This window comes from Artemia franciscana, chromosome 17, assembly GCF_032884065.1.
Source record: "Artemia franciscana chromosome 17, ASM3288406v1, whole genome shotgun sequence".
Classification (NCBI taxonomy): Eukaryota; Metazoa; Arthropoda; class Branchiopoda; order Anostraca; family Artemiidae; genus Artemia; species Artemia franciscana.
The window spans coordinates 21415883-21433977 of record NC_088879.1 but is presented as its reverse complement, the minus strand read 5'-3'; the positions used below and the strand labels follow the sequence as shown (position 1 = coordinate 21433977).

The following is an 18095-nucleotide window of genomic DNA, read 5'->3' as shown; positions in this document are numbered from 1 at the left end:
ACATGACTGTGCAAAAAAAATGTTTTTAAGGGCCTTGAATAAAAAGCATAACTGTTCTTAGTTTTGGAATCATTTGAATCAATGGCTTCAGAAAGTCTATTTCTTTCCTTTATAGTGAAATTAAGTTTGAAAGTGAATTTTTGTCAGAAACACTAAGAATAAAAAAGGTTAGAAACCACCACTTTAAGGTTTTTAAGGCTTTAAGGGCTAACATTTTAAAATAGAGAAGATACACGTCAAAGAAAGGACACCATTTTTTTTATAAGGATGAATTTCCGATGGTAATTTTTTCCGTAAATTGAAACAGTGAAGCACGGATTCTTTTCCAAATGTTCTGACTCTGATCAAAGAATCATATTAAGCTAGGCTATAATAAAAATCTAAATTTTGGTTTGACAACCGGATTTCACAGCACTCGATGAAAGAAAACTGGGGCAAATATTCGAATGGCTATTTTTTTTTTTTTTTGTTCCGGATCATAGTGAAAAAATATGCTTCTCCGGACAGTAAAGCACGTTTAAATTAGATAAGTTTTCTGTTTATTCAGCGATAAGACGTACTACTGTTATTCTACCATAGTTAGGTAATCAAAATATGTCAAGTATAGGCGCTTTGCTGGCGCGAGGAGGATATACCAGGTATTTTCCAAGGGAACTGTCGAAGCATAGTAGCAAAAATTCCACTGTCCTTTCCCAATTCCAAAGGAATCGTCAAAACATAGCAGTAAAAGAGGAAGAATAAGAACAATGTTTTTCAAAACGAGACGAATTGTGAAGAGGAAAAAACGAGGATGTTCTAGCCAGTGAAAAATGGTAGGATAAATGTACAGATATCTCGGTCCAGCCCTCCACTCGACCGTTCTCAGTCCACAAAAGTGAATAACGGTAAAAACCATGCAGATACAAAGCTTAAGGATAAAAAAAAAAAACATAAAAAACAAAATAGTCTAATTTAGTGTTTGTTTCTCGAGGATCGTATTAATTTTATTTTGTCCTTAGGGCTTTTATCTTTCTTTTTTTTTTACTCTCTATTTACTTTTGAGCACTGGGGACGACCGAGCAGAGGTCTCGACCGAAATATATGCATATTAATACATGCACAGTCAGTGGGGTCTAAGAAATTATTTGAGAATATTTTTTTTATAGGGATATTGGTACAGCAATTAAATAGAGTGCAATTGGGGCATTCAGCCAAGCCCTTCAGCCCTTTGACATGTAAGACAATCGCATTTCTCTATATTTAAAAAAAACCGCTTATATTTGACTGCACATTTCAAACCTGAGTATCCATTAAAAAAGGCTATAACTTACCAAAAGTTAGCCTTATTAAACTGTTCCATATAAAGAGATTCATCTGTGAAGGGCGCAACATGTAAATCTCCTCTTGTCGGAAACATTTTTCCATCAGATTTTAGCCATTTTTTGGCATGCAAAAAAGTTTCCAACATCCTTTCATTAAAGAGCATATAACCCATTGGTTCTGATATTATTAAATCAATCGGCTCTGGAATGTCTATTTCTTCAATTTTGCCAGCAATTACTCGAACTTTCTCTCCTAATCCGTTGGCTTTCACCAAAGTCTAAAAATAGAAAACAACGTATTCAAACTGTTGGTTGATAAAGACAGCATAATCAAAGATAGAGAAAAATAATTCCAAGGAATGATGACTTGTTTTTTCCACCAAGCCTAGGGTAGAAAGCCAATTAATACGCATATTTCTGCTATATAACTAATGCTGATTCTCAGCAAAATAGAAAAAAAAAACATAAAATAATTTGTAGTTAAAAACTCCTCGATACAAATCAAATTAAGACTTTAGGTTACCATAATTTTTAAGGTGAAACATTTTTATGTTAAACATTCATTTTTTTTTCTTCTTTCGCTAACGCTATTAGCTATGTAGCTAAATATTTGCACCGATTGGTTTACTGTTTACGACAGAAAGTCAAGTATTTTTACTATTTTGTTCTTGCAAGATGAAATGACAATGCAGTATCCCATTGGTTAAGTTTTGAAAACAACGTAACTTACCCATGGTATTTTGGGTAATTAATTTGTAAATTGAAATTTTACTTTAATTTAACCAGATTCTGCTTCCAGCAACCAACACTATATGAAAATAAAGGAGAGAACATTGACTATCTATGTTCCTAGAATTTTTATTTTCGCCAATATATGCGTACATGTGTCAAAAGATGGCCAACCATGACACTTTATGCCACGTGATACTCAGTGACACTTCAACCATACTTCAAGTAATTTTCTTTTTTCTTGATTTCAAATTACCAACTCAATCTGACCATCGTGCTACAAATCCCATCAGTTGCTGAATCTTTATTATGTTCCTACCTATGGATACCTCCAAATTTATGCTATCCTAGATCTTTTAATTTCATAGCTATGTCCTAATCACCAAGACAGGACCATACGACCCCAACACAAAATATTGAAAACATTTCCTGAAAATTCCATATATCTGAAACAAACAGCAATAAATCTTCATTATTTACAGCAGCATTTCTTTTCAAACTATTTTATCATTATTATAAAAATAGTAACAGCAATACAGACTGTGGATTAAATACTTTCTGCAAGCCTTATATTTACTAGATTTCCCATTGCAACTCATAATAACTCAACGTGAAAAATTAAACAGTATATATAAAATTTGGTATTCTAATTATTATAAAAATAGTGACAGCAATACAGACTGTGGATTAAATACTTTCTGCAAGCCTTATATTTACTAGATTTCCCATTGCAACTCATATTAGCTCAACATGAAAAATTAAACAGTATATATAAAATTTGGTATTCCTCCTGTACCTAAAAATCTACCTGAGTATAGGCATGGCTGTATATAATTTTATTCCACTTTCTAGTATCCGATTCTACGAATGATTTATTGCTAAACGGTTTCTACAGCGAATTTTACGAGTGATTTACCACTCAATTGTTTACCCACAGATCTCATATAACTGTCTGGTCTGGAGAAGCAATTTCATATGAGTCCAGATCCTGCAAAACAAAGCTCTGAAGATCAAAGGCAAGTATGTCAAAGATAAGAATGATACAACTACTTGTTTGAAGTCTATAAGTTGGCTCAACGTGGGCCAACTACATGATTATCAACCAGCACTTTTTGTTTTCCAGTGTGTGCCTAACCTAGTTTCAAATCCTTTTTGTGATAGTTATAGTGCTAACAGTGATGTTCATAAATATAATACGAGTACTAGTAAAGAATTTGTGGTTAAACTTAGGAATAACAGAAGATCAAGACTCCAATTGCAGTTTATGGGAACTGTACTCTGGAATTCTCTAACAATGAGCATTAGGGCGGCTGAATATCTTTTAGAGTTAAAAGAAATTTAAAAGATTTTTTTTATTAAATATTGGCTTAATTGCGTACTTTTGTTGGTTGATACGGGGGAACGGTGGGTTGGGGGATGGTAGGAAGGAATGATTGGTTGAAGGAGAATAAGGAGGAATGGTTGGTTGGGGGTATAGAAATAGTAGAAGTAGATGAAAGAAGTTACAAGGAGTAGGGGAATTTATGATTAGGGAGTCAGATAAATAATTGACAATTATACGCTTTTGGGCAAGCAATTCCAAACATAATCATTTTTTAGATAAAATATATTTAAAATTTAGTAAACATGAGTTTTCTAGTAACCAGAACCAGGAATATGAAGTGGAATCAGAGTCTGCAACATTTTTATATAGTCTAATTTTCATCCTCCTTCTATTTGCCTTTTTTGTTTTTTAGGGCCAACCCTAAATTTGAAATTTAATGCTATGCAGCTACTTTTTAAAATTCTTAAGTGCGTATACACTAAACAACCTGGAGGGAGGTATTTCTGAGTACTGATATCCATGATAACAGAAAAACCAGTCACATTTTATCAACACTTTTGGATAGTATGGGATAGAAGGAGGCCCCGATTTATATCACGAAGAGGTGAGAAGGGTCTCTAGTCTGCTTTTCCAGACAGGCGCAACTGAGCGGCTAAAAACCTACACCTGGACGAAGAAGACGAAGAACAAAAAGAATAGAGAGAGAGAGAGAGAGAGAGAGAGAGAGAGAGAGAGAGAGAGAGAGAGAGAGAGAGAGAGAGAGAGAGAGAGAGAGAGAGAGAGAGAGTGAGAGATCCTAGATACTGAAAAGTAGGCTATTATACATTAAAACATTAACATAGAAATATGTATACGATGGGTATTTAAATACCTAACACCGTTAAGAGTCAAGCAAGTTTGTAATATCTGAGGAGACCAGTAAGAAACATCAGAAATGCCTATTTCTTGTTATGGATACACCAATAGTTTTTGGCTACTTTTTATAGCAAAAGCAAAAAATTATAAAAGGATATTAAAAAATATTCGACATTGGACAGAATTTGGAAAGGTTTACAGACATCTCCCCCAGACATCTACCAAAAAAAATTATTACATCAGCATGTTGGGCCATGGAACTGGCTTCCACAGCATACACCTTCTTGGCTCCAGCCTGGGCAGCAAAAAAAGACAAAATGCCTGAGCCAGCACCAACATCCAACACAATTTTGTCCTTGAAATCTGGCAAGTTGGCTAATACAGCTCTTTGGTAGGTAGCTGTCCTTATATAATCTTGCATCATATTTTGCTGCTGTGACAAATATCCATAAAACTAAAAAAGACATATAGATATAGTCACTGCCAACAATTGTTTTATATAATCGGAACAGATAATAAATAGCAAAACAAAAGTGTGCAAGTGCCATCAGGCAGAATCTCAACCTCCAGGTAGGATAAAAAAAACTTTACAAAACGGATCAAAAATAAGTTTAATTGCATTGTTGTTACTTTTTTTACGGGTCGGACAGAAATTTCTGGGGAAGGGGGGTTAAAACTAGTGCCTTCTTCTAGATACCACTCTTAAGAGTATATGATAGATATACTGATAAAAGAATCTTCCTGAAGAAAGAACTTGAAGTTCTAAGCACAGACTTGCAGACCTTAGAGCTAGATGCTCAGCTGTAACTTTTCCATTCAACTACCAAATTTACGTCAAGACATGTAAGTCTAACTAGCCACGAATGTGAACGTAATTTACATTAGATTTCCATTTTCTAAGGGAGGGGAGGGGTTAATACGAACAATGAAATTGCTCGAAAGGGATATATGTATTTGGGGAAAAGAAAAAGAAAAGGGTACTAAAAGCGAGTACCAAAGTGAGCACCTTCGCAAGAAACAAGTCCACTCAATCTTTTGGTTTCTAATCTAAGCAAGGAAACGAGGTGAGACTTAGATTGACGTAATTTTTTTTTTGTTTCGCTCGAGATTTTGTTCAATGCATGCAGTTATGAAAAGAGTGTAGAGGGCCTTACACCCTTCTACAATCCGGAAACTTCCGTATTCATTCAACAATTTCTCGCATATTCAAAATAATTCATCGCTTCTATTTTTTTAAATGTATAGCTCCCCCTCTAAAGTCCCAAAGCGTCAACTCAGCCAAAAAAAAAAATCTTGCGAAGGTGCCTGGATGGTTTTGTTTAATTGGACAGAAAAGACATTAATAGTGCAAGCACACGACCTTTTTTTTGTGACACTCTATATTTTCACGGACATGGTGTGTGAATCAGATCAGGCTAAAGTTTACATACCCCATAATTGATGTATTCGCTTAGTCTAGGTTAATTGAAAGCTTTCTTTCAACAGAAAACTTGTTTGTTTAATCTTTAGAAAGGGTTGAATTGAACTGAATTTGAACTGAACGGTCATCGTACTCTCGGTCATTTTGGAGAATATTAGGGGCGGTCAAACTACACAAGACCAATTTTAATGATGCTTTCTTCACTGTTTGGCACAAATAACTCAATCTTGGGCGAAAACTGGGATTATAGATCAGTTCAGAGAGGGAATTCCTCTTAAGTTTCTTTTTATTATCATTATTACTAAAACCACGAATAAACTTTCTTTAGCCCAAAAATTGCATTCTCAGCAGAGAGGAGCATAGAAATTGATCTCGGTAAGGGGTTTGGCTAAACTTCAAACAAAAACAGGAATGGACTAACAAAACGGATCCTATTCTTGATCCAGATACAATTTAGGATGTGGTAAATATTCTAGCAGGGTGCCAGCAGTTCTCTCATTTAAGAAATACATTTTTTGACGGTGATATCCCTTGGGTTTCGAGAGACACCCTACATGATGTTAAAAACAAAAATCTTTCAAGTTTATACATATATTAAAGAACTGGAACAGAAAGGAGAATAAGTTATGTTTGCGTTTTTTTATTGTTGTTTGTTTTGTTTTTTGTTTTTTTTTAGAGAGGAGCGATAATTAATATTTACGTAATGACACTGCGACGCTTATTAGAGAATACTGCGTTGTATGGTTTCATTCACCTTATAAGGAAATTTATTTACAGAATATAGGGACTCTAAGCAGGAGAAGAGCCTCGGACCCAGAACGTCCTCCCAAATATTCCTGACATTCTAGCCACTGCTTTTTCAAATTATCAAATTAAATTCGTTATTTTTGTCATGATTACCCCCCCCAAATCGTTTTATATTTCCCCATCCCAAGAAAAGAATCTGGGGTACGTGTCGGTAAGAAAATAGTAGAAACGATAGGAAAAAGCCGGCACACCCAATGATCATGCGCCCCCCCCCCGCGCATGCCTCTTTCCCAGTGCATAGGCAAACATATTGTTGTAAGGTTCTTGTCATTCTAAAATAAATACCTGAAAATATTGAATTGCAGAAGAATCATCCGTCCTTTCTGTAAAAACTGATAAATCTTTTCCGGACTTAACTTTGGCTAGTAGTGATGTAAACTTCCGTGAATCTAGAAATAAAATCATCTCATACACAAGTTATAAAGGAAAACTCAGAGGAAACAGAAAAGAGATATACCTTCAGATGAGTTATTAAATATATAAAATAAAATTTACGCTAAAATTGTCAAAAAAAGAAAACTTGAAAACAGAAGTGGTATTTCTGTTAATCAGAACCCTAATGCATCATTGCGGGGTTTAGCTGTCACTGTATTATTTACACTTTAGTCGCCTGTACTCCTTAATTTGTCCCTGTATCACTTTTTTATTATCTTAACCAATCAAGTCAGCATTGGCAACGTTTGAAATCATCGTTTAAAATCATTAAAGTCAACGTTCTGACGCTACACGGCGCAGTATTACTATCTAAAACCACAGACAATTGTGGAATCTAATAGATAATCTGTGTTAAAACTATTAGGGTGCCCCTTAGTGGTAAACACTTGAGGCACATTTCAAATGGTCCCGCTACTTCGTGAATCCCTACCCCACTATTTTTAAAATTCTGGCTATTATTCCCTGCTATAGTGATCGAAAGTTCATTCTGATAGCCTCTTGGTTTCAGGAGTCATACTGCTGCGTCTTCTTCTCCAGGTGATGGCACTTACGATAAACAATTTTATGATCAAACGCCTTACACAGTCATGCCGATCAGGGGCAGTTCTTGTCATAATAAAAGATAAGGCACTAAATATATAAAAATCATAGCCATAGCAGTCGTCATACAAATTTGTATGTTGATTCGAGATGTAACTGAGTCAAATTAAAACCTAGGACGTCGAAATATCCAAGAATCTATAAGAAAAAAAAAGTAAATTAGAGAAAAAACTTCAAAAAACAGCAAAAATAAAAAGAATAATGAACTTTAAGCTATTATTTATGTACAATTACTGACGAGTTGAGTGTAGTAATAAAAATTTTGACGAACGTACCGCATATGCCGTGATGGTACCATCTGAATTTTTGGTTCCAGTTAAGATACTTGTCGCAGGAGCTGTCTGCATGAAGGCAGATGCTCGGGGGGGGGGGGGTCCTACAAAGCCGCAGATTTGCAAAAATACCGGCACCAAATTTGAAACACAATTCATCACGGGGTATCGAAAGATTTGGAAGGCAAAAATGGTTTTAAAAGGGAGCAATAAGGGACGTTGTGTGATTTAGACACTACAAGAAGAGCTCAACATTGGATCTTTTCCAAGCGGTCCTTCTAGTCCAAAATTAGGCCGTAATGCCAGACGGGACAAGCATACTCTACCAGGTATGAGTTGTCCCTCAGAAAAGAAAACGATTTTTCAAGATTGGCGATCATTTTGCACTCCTCAATTTGCCATGATAAACTCGCCATTATTCTGTCTATCTCGGTTGCAACACTCATTTCACTCAGCTGCAGTACGGGTAAATCATCAACGAACTTAAAGCTTAAAATCAGCCCTCATCGCGACTTACAGTCAGAATGAGGAGTTACTAAGAGCTACTGTTAAGGGAATTTTCCCTTCACTTCACTACATTTGAATAAATACATTTAGACTTACAAGCAGTATGGATACGGAAGAAATGACAGCTCCTCTCCTATTGCGGAAATACCTCGAGCATGAAATAAGAATACATTCATACACTTACATGGAAAAAGGTGGAAAGCAGAGTAAGCTCTCAAGGAGGTGATTTGATTTTTACCCCCCCCCCCCCCCCGACTAACGAAAATTGCGAAACTATGACCCGAACACCCATTTTGATGGCTCGGAACAAATCCCCCCTCTGCCCCAGTAGGCTCATTATGGGCAAAATCATGATCATGACTGTTTGAAAGAATTGTACGTAAGAGTCTTGTTCACTCTTGTGTATAGAAAATTCAAAAATTAACAAACGGGTAAAATACAATCAAAAAATTTTTAATGTCGAAACAAAATACCTAACTTGTTTAACACTGTCGTATTGCCCAAAGAACGGGATGAATGTGTGACGAAATCTCGTGTTGCATTAAACATACAAAAATCAAAATCACCTTGCGGTTTGAGCGTTAGTAATTACTGTTCATAAGTGTTTTGGGACCTAATACAAATAATAAATCAATCAAAATAACAAATTTATAAAATAGCCAAAGAAAAAATAATCAATATTATCAAGGTTACTAGCTAGCAGATTTAAGGAAAGTTTATTAAACAGTTCTGGTAACAGGCTGTAAGGAGTAACGCGGCTCAATAGTAACGGAAACTGTAAGAAACTGAATCTTAATGACAATAGATACATCAAGCACGTACGCAGAAATCTTTTTTAGGGGGGGGGGCAAAACCTTCGAAACAGCAGATATAAAGAAGCACTTTTTTTATTTAATAGCTAAACAAATGCAAAAAGCACGTACATCAGAAAATACAGGTTTAATCTGTAGTATTGTAGAGGATGGGGGGGGGGGGGGAAAGACTGAATCCTCAAAAGTACGTTTTAGGCTCAGTTTATGTTCATAGCGATTCAGAACCAGTGATTAATCTATTATATCCCACTGAAATGGAAATTTTAGGGTCAACAGTGCAATATGGGTGCTATGGGGGGTAGTTCTTCTATTGCGAAAACGTCAATTTTAATGAAAAATGATAGTTTCCAAAATTGATCCATTGAAAGCTGTACTTTATCCTGAAAAGGGAGGATAAACACCCTAATATCAAGGATAATTCTATTTTGCTGTGGAAAGCAAACTCTCTTTACAAAAAAAAAAACAGTACAATCGCTAATTACTTCAAAGAGGGTAAAAAGTTAGACAGAAAATGAGTTAATAATTGGGCAATGACTTGACCGGATAATTGCATGCTGTAAAATCCAAAAAAAAGGCTTCACACCTGTATCTAGATTCTTAATAAATGTCCTACTTTTGTCAGAAATCCCGAGAAATCATGGGGAAATTAAACATTTCACAAAATTTCGAGGGGGGCCGGGCCCGAAGCCCCCCCTGCGTACGTGCCAGAGATACATCTAAAGAATCAAATTTTTACGCTAATTCAAAATACGTAAAACTCGTTAAGTTTAATGTTACCCAACAAAATTTATGAGCCTGAGAATATTTACTTAATCTCCGAAAAAGGGGAGAAATACCCCCAAATATCAAGCGATCTTAATGAAAATCACACCGTCAGATTTAACATATTAGAAAACCCAATTGAAGAGGCTTCAAGCTCCTATTAATGAGGAATTCGTGACGAACAGAATGTGGCGCAAACCCAGTACAAACTTACGAAGATGCCATAAACTACGCAACTGTTAATTACAAATGATTGGGACCCTTCAACTTTATATGAATTCCACGTGGAACTTCCATTTCCCTGAGGAAAGAGTACAAAACCAAGGTGACTCATTTGGAGGTTGCTGCTTAGAACGAGAATCAATACATACAAGCCTGTTGCATGCCGAGTGCCGGGGTCCGGCTTCGAAATCGGCTACATAGCTTTTTTTCTCAAAACTGGCACATTGAAATTTCTGGCGGCAAAAACGATGTAAGAAGGTTACAACTTGCATTTTTCCCAGGGTAGTTTTATTGGACCTATGGTGGCGCCATGACAGCAAAAAGAGGCTCAGATTTTCTGCAGTTAGAAGACAAGTGATAACGAAAATCAATATATACAACCCTGCCGCGTAGCCGTGTCAGGGTCAGGGCTCGAAATCGGCTACATTTATTGTTTTTCTTTTAAACTGACATATTGACTAGGGCCCGACCGATATATCAGCCGGCCGATATGTCATCATCGGACATTGGGAAAAAATTGTCCGATATCGACCAACTGTTTTATGCGAAACTTACCCAGAAGATGGCACCAGATTTCATCAGGTAATTTTTGCCTGTTCATTCCTTGGGGCGGGGCCATCAGCTAAGCCTGACCATAGTGGAGAAAGCATCAGAGGCGAGTCAAATAACGTCGAAGTATATTTTTTTTGTGTGTGCAATAATTTTTGAAATGTATGGTGAGTTCAAGAAAGTACAACCAGAGAAGTTGTTTTTGTTTGTCTCCTGGATCCCAGATACAAGCACTAACCCCTAAATCAAGAGACAATCAGTAATGCAAACAGGTGGCTACAATAAGAAACACAGAGTCAGACATCAGACGAAACAAAATTAGCCACTGCAACAGAAAAGGAGGAAAACCCAAAATGAAGGAGAGTAGGCACAGCAAGTTTTGTTGACTGCCTGTTTAATAACATTCTTGCAACTTCAAATAGTGAGGAAGAAGAGCCAGCAGATAATATTCATCTGGAACTGGAAAGGTACATTACTAAAGCTGTCATTCACAGGAAAAAAAGTTGTCCATTAGAGTGGTGGCGAAATAACAACAGTTGTTTCATACGGCTGGCCCAACTTGCTTATAAGTATCAGCTGTCCGCTCTCTTTTGTCCTAAGCGAAAGAGTTTTCACCCCAGTTAAGAAAATTTATGATAACAAGCGAATGTCTCAGAAACGACCAAATGCTGAAAAGCTTGCTTTCTGCATTACAACTTGCCCCAGTTGGACTGAACGTATTAAGCAGTGTCCAGAATGGAACTTTATTTGGTTTAATTGTTTTTCCAAATCGTTTCTAAATAAACCTTTTTTGCATTATTTTGAATCCAGTGAATTATTGAGGCTGTTTTTTGGTGTATAACAAACCAGAGAGAAACATGCTAGTATGGATATGGGCAGAGAATACAGGTTTAAACCTTGGGTAAGTTTTTTTTTCTTGAAGGGAATTTATTGGCGAATTATATCGGTATCATATCGGCACGAAACAGGTGTATCGGGATCGGTATTAAACCCCACAAATCCATATCAGTCAAGCCCTAATATTGACATTTCTTGCCACAAAGACTGGCTAAATAGGTCACAACTTTAAGAGGGAACTTAACTTTTTCCCAGGGTGGCTGTATCGAACTTAAGGTGACGTCATGACATCAAGATGAGCCTGTGGTTAGAAGACAAGTGACAATGAGGTGCTTGCCACGTAGCCGTGTTGGGGCCGAGCGGTGCTGCGGTTAGAAGAAGTCTAAAGCAGAAGGTGGTAAAGCCACATCCAGCATCAAAAGACGTAGAGATCGGGCTAACAGTAACCGGATTACAAAGTTCTAATTTTACAAAGGCGCTACTTCTAATTTAAGGCCCATTTACTTAAACCAAGTACAAGTAACATGACAAGATTTAACTTTCAATGGTTGGAAAAGAAACATCATTTGAACAAAAAAACATATTTTTGTGACAAGCTGTATCCAAAAGCTAAATCAAAGGGCATGGGAAAAATTTTGAGGGGTTGCTTAATGAAAAATGAAGCACAAATAAATATGATTAGAAAACAAGCGAAAGTGAGAAAGCAACAGCTAAAGCAAAAGGCATTGAACAGACGACGGCGAGAATTACATTGAATTGCAAACGAAAATTTTGAACAGCAATATATGGTTAGAAACTGGAAGACATTCTTGGTATCCATGACGGCTTAAGAAATTATAAAAGAAGATGCATGAACCTAAACGGCAAAAACAAAAGACATAGAAAAATTATCTGAGGTAATGATGAATGAAAATAAACAGCGAAATATACGGTTGGAAAATAAGTGACAGCAATGATCACATCGAATCGTAAACGAAGTCTGCTTAGAAGAGAAGCAAGAGTTAAAATCACAACAAATCCCAGAAGAGTACAAATCATATAAGATGTCTCTCTGACAGATTAAGAGGAAGAAGGAATTCACGCCAAAATTTCTTAATTCAATTGGAATTACTGATTAACGCGATGATTATGCCAAGTTTGTTTAGAACCTTAGTTTTGGAATAAAAATTCAAATGAGTGACATTATATTAATGAGTTCCAGAAGAAAACAAATCTTATCAAACGGGTGATTCTTCCATGCACTAAAAGGAAGAAGAAATTGAATTTAAGCCAGACTTTCTTAACTCAATTGTTATTGCTTATTTGACACCTCATGACTTAAAAGAAACAAATAAGAATATATATACTCCCTTTAAACAAACAACCAACTTGTATGGCTTGTTAGTATTTTCACAGGGTTGTTGCACCAAACCTAAAATGAACCCATGACATCAAGAAGAAGTTCACATGACTCGTTCACTTAAGGAATAACTCGTATTTTTCCCAGGGTGGTTGTACCGAACCTATGAGGACGCTATGACATCAAGAAAAGGCTCAAACTGTCTGTGGTTAGAAGACAAGGTACAATAAGTATCTATAAATAGAAGCGTAAAAGCCGGGTACTCAGAACAATCAATTTCTCTGGAAAACATCTTGCAAATCTTCATCCCCTTTTCAGAGCGCCAATGCTTCAGAGCTATATTTGAAAACTGTCATCACTGTAGCTTCTAATATTATAATCTTAGTTAGCAGACTTATCTTCTTATTCTCCCAAACTTTTTTTTTTAACTGTGAAAAAACAACCTGAGCCTTGGCTATTCTACTTTGGTGGGGGCATCTTCGGTGCTCCCACCTTCTTAACTAAGAATACTACAAAGGTAAGTGAAGCTGTCCATCTGATCAATCTTTTCGTTACCCAGCGCCACCTTTTCATCTTCACTTATTCCCAGCCTTAGTAACTTAGTCTTCTTAACAATTTTAAAACCTATTCTAGCACTCTGAACCTCTAAACGTTTATTCATTTTGCAGACACTTTTATCTAGGATGCTTAAATCATAAGTATAATCCAAGTCCAGGAGATTTTTTCCTCCCCATTTGGTTCCGTGGTCTTCCATCGCCTTTCCTGTGCTCTGTAAGACAATTATCATCAAAATGATCCATATAAAGGGGGATAGAACACAACCCTGCTTAACTTCTAATCAAATGCAAAACCAGCTGCTAACCTCATTTCCTACCTTAACCATAGCAATGTTATATCTCGTACATAGCACTGATCAGCTTAATGTATTTGTCTGGTGTATCGTATAAGGATAGGACCTTTGCTAAACCACTTCTATGAACAGAAAAAAACGCTTGCTCATAATCTATAAAACTGAGAACCAAAAGTGTTTGACAACTTGGACATATATATATATATATATATATATATATATATATATATATATATATATATATATATATATATATATATATATATATATATATATATATATATATATATATATATATATATATATATATATATATATATATATATATATATATATATATATATATATATATATATATATATATATATATATATATATATATATATATATATATATATATATATATATATATATATATATATATATATATATATATATATATATATATATATATATATATATATATATATATATATATATATATATATATATACCCTTTATATGGATCGGTTTTGATAGATTTTGTCTTAAGGTAAACAGGAAAGGCAATGGGAGACCAAGGAATCAAACTGGGACGAAAAACTCTACTGGACTTAGATTATGCTCATGATTTAAGCATCCTAGATGAAAGTGTGAGCAAAATTAAAGAGCTTTTAGAGGTTTTGCAAATTCAGGGTGTGGGAATACTACTACTACTAATAACTCACAGCAGCACCAAGCCGCCTGAGGCCAACACAACTACGCACGCTCCTCCTCCCACCTAATCTATATAAAGCCTCCCTCTTTACACCCTCCCAGGAAGTTCCCATTTCCTTTAAATCTTTATTTATGACATCCTCCCAACCCACACAAGGACGACCTGCTTTCCGTGTAGCCCCAGACGGTTGGCCAAAAAGGACAATCTTCGGTAATCTGTCGTCCTTCATCTGTAGAACGTGGCCTAGCCATCTCAGCCTTACTTTCATTATAGCCCTAGAAAGCGAGATTGAACCATAATTTTCGTACAACCTACGGTTTGAAATACGGTCAGTCGGTCGGGTACCCAGAACAATCCGTAGGCAATTTCTCTGGAAAACATCTAGTAAATTTTCATCTGCTTTTTGGAGCGCCCATGCTTCAGAGCCATATTTGACCACTGTCATCACTGTAGCTTCCAATATCCTAATCTTAGTTTGCAGACTTAACTTTCTATTCTTCCAAGCTTTTTTAACTGTGAAAAAACACCCTGGGCTTTAGCTATTCAACTTTTAACATCTTCACTGCTCCCACCATCTTTACTAATAATACTACCAAGGTAACTGAAGCTCCCAACCTGATCAATCTTTTCGTTACCTAATGTCACCTGTTAATATTCACTTATTCCTAGCCTTAGTGACTTAGTCTTCTTAACATTAATTTTCAAGCCTATTTTAGCACCCTGAACTCGCAAAACCTCTAAAAATTCATTCATTTTGCTCACACTTTCATCTAATATGCTTAGATCATCAGCATAATCTAAGTCCAGGAGCGTTTTTCCTCCCCATATGATTCAGTGGTCTCCAATTGCTTTTCCTGTTCTCCTTAAGACAAAGTCTATCAAAATGATCCATATAGAGGGACAGAAAACGACCCTGTTTAACTCCTGATTTAATACAAATCCAGTTGCTAACCTCATTTCCAACCTTAACCACAGCAGTATTATTCTCGTACATAGCACAAATCACTTTAATGTATTTTTCTGGTATACCATATAACGATAAGACCTTTGTTAACGCTCTTCTATCAACAGAATCGAAAGCTTTTGACAACAAAAGGACTTCTCAATTATTAACCTAAGAGTGAAAACTTGGTCGATACATCCTCTACCTTTTCTAAAACCACATTGTCCTTCCCTTAAAACTTTGTCTACAGCATCTCTCAGTCTAAAAAGTATCATATTACTCAGTAATTTGCTACCTAAAGAGACCAGACTAATGCCTCGATAATTACGACACTCACTCTTGTCATCTTTCTTATACAGTGGTTTAATTAAGGTTTTCCTAAATCATTTGGTGCTTCCCCTTTTTCAAAAATCATGTTCATAATCTTCAGTAGCTTATTCCTAACCTCGGATCCACCAGATTTAAGAAACTCATTAATCATACTATAAGCACTTGAGCCTTATTATTTTTTAATCCTTTTAGTACTGTCGCTAATTCTTCCTCACTAAACAAATCTTCCTTCACATCAAAGGTATCACAAACTTTTTCATTTTCATCTATATCTTTTCCTGCAACGTATCTCGGTTTAGCACATTCTCAAAATGTTCCACCCATCTTTCTTTAACTTTTTCCTTATCACTAACTGTGGCCCCATTTCTATCTTTAACTGGGACTAGTCCCAGTTCATATTTTATTCCTTAGTTCATTCTAAGTTCTTCCCAGTTCATTCCTTAGTTCATATTTTAATGCTTTCTCCACTTTCTTTACATTCCTTTTGTTTTCATATGACCTATCACTCAGATAATTCTTATACAAGCCCCTTCTACTCTCTATTAAACCTAAAGCTTTTTCACTAATATTCCTAGTTGCAGTCTTAGCACTTCCCTAAGACACCATCAGCAACTTCACAAATTGTTTTTCTGAAAATATTCCATCCATCTTCCACATTGTCAAATTTTGAACTCTCAAGTTTAGTATTCAACTGTTCCTGGAAGTTTTTTCTCAAATTTTCATCCTGGAGTCTACCAACATCATAACTTTCCGGGAGGTAGTTACCCTTCCAAAATTTCAGCTTTAAATTAGCCTTAGCCACTACTAGATGGTGATCTTTACTTTTAAAATCAATAACAGCACTCCTATACACCCTAGTATCTTGTATTGATCCTGCTAGTCTTCTGTTTACAATAGCATAATCAATAAGGTTTGCTGTCTTACCATCACGTGAATACCTTATCAACTTATGGGCCATTTTGTCACCAAACACTGTATTGGTTATAACTAGGTTGTAATACCTACAAAATTGCAAAAGCCTATAGCCATTACTGTTTTCTTTTCCTACACCAAATTTACCTAGGCTAGGATACCATCTATCCCTATTTCTACCAGCCTGGGTATTAAAATCTCCTAGCAAAAACACCATATTTCTACCTGGTACCCTGTCTATTCGCTCCTGAAAGTAAAATTCATCTGAGTCACTAGTATCTCCATCAGTTGGTTCAATAGGGGCATATACTACTATAACTGATACCCTAAACTTTTTAGTCATAAAATGAGCAATTAGTATTCTATTATTAATACCTTCCCAGCCTAAACAAGACTTAGCAGCTTCCTTATTCATCATGAGCCCTACTCCCTGTCTATGTACCCCATCCTTCCTGCTTTAGTAAACAAATTCTATGTCACCTAATTTCATGCTTCCTACCCCTGCGATATGAGTTTCTGAAACTCCTAATAAATCCAGTTCAAACCGTCTGAATTCGTCAGTCAAAATGTCGATGCGATAGTCATTTTTTAACGTCGTGACATTCCAAGATCCAATTTTCGGTTTGAAAATTAATGTTAAGAAGACTAAGTCACTAAGGCTAGGAATAAGTGAAGATGAAAACGTGCTATAAGGTAACGAAAAGATTGATCAGGTGGGCAGTTTCACTTACCTTGTTAGTATTACTAGTAAAGATGGTGGAAGCAGTGAAGATGTTAAAAATAGAATAGCCAAGGCTCAGGGTGTTTTTTCACAGTTACGAAAGTTTGGAAGAATAGCAAGATAAGTCTCCAAACCAACATTAGAATATTATAAGCTACAGTGGTGACACTGGTCAAATATGGCTCTGAAACATGGGCACTCCAAAAAGCGGAAGAAGAATTGTTAGATGTTTTCCAGAGAAATTGCCCACTGACTGTTCTGGGTAACCAACTGACTGACTGTATTTCAAACAGTAGACTGTACAAAAAATATGGTTCAAGCCTGCTGTCTAGGGCTATAATGAAAGAAAGGTTGAGATGGTTACAGCATGTTATGCAGATAAAGGATGACAGATTACCAAAGACTCTCCTTTTTGGCCAACCATCAAGGGCTAAACGGAAAGCAGGTCACCCTTGCCTAGGGTGGGAGTACGTCATAAAAAAAAGATTTAAAGGAAATGGGACCTTTCTGGGAGGGAGTATTTATATATATATATATATATATATATATATATATATATATATATATATATATATATATATATATATATATAGAGAGAGAGAGAGAGAGAGAGAGAAAGAGAGAGAGAGAGTACCAGAAGAGCCTTGGAATTCTGTTAGTTTTGGATTTGATTTCTCTAGTCACAGTAATTTCTGTTCATTTTAAGTTGGGCTTCCTTAAGTGAGTTTATTTCTCAGTGTGTCTGTTTTATTCTTGATTTTCCTCATAGAAAAAACATGTTTTAGATGATAGAGTTGTATCATATATTAGTAATATCAACTGTAACATTAGTTGGAGCAGCAGCATTAATTGTGGTTTCAACAGTATTCCC

At 35.8% G+C, this 18095-nt stretch overlaps 2 protein-coding genes across 4 annotated transcripts in view; both read right to left on the bottom strand.

Annotated features, from left to right (window-relative positions):
* The window catches only part of LOC136037995 (UDP-N-acetylglucosamine transporter-like), a 446903-nt gene that overhangs the window by 85185 nt on the left and 343623 nt on the right, over positions 1-18095 (bottom strand). The window lies entirely within an intron of this gene.
* LOC136037994 (histone-arginine methyltransferase CARMER-like) overlaps positions 1-18095 on the bottom strand; it is a 50224-nt gene that overhangs the window by 25048 nt on the left and 7081 nt on the right. For both annotated transcript variants that reach the window (XM_065720898.1, XM_065720899.1), the window contains exons 3-5: positions 6722-6825; positions 4448-4663; positions 1311-1579 (exon numbers count right to left, since the gene is read on the bottom strand). In XM_065720898.1, coding sequence (XP_065576970.1) covers positions 1311-1579; positions 4448-4663; positions 6722-6825 — 589 coding nt within the window. The remainder of the gene's footprint in view (positions 1-1310; positions 1580-4447; positions 4664-6721; positions 6826-18095) is intronic.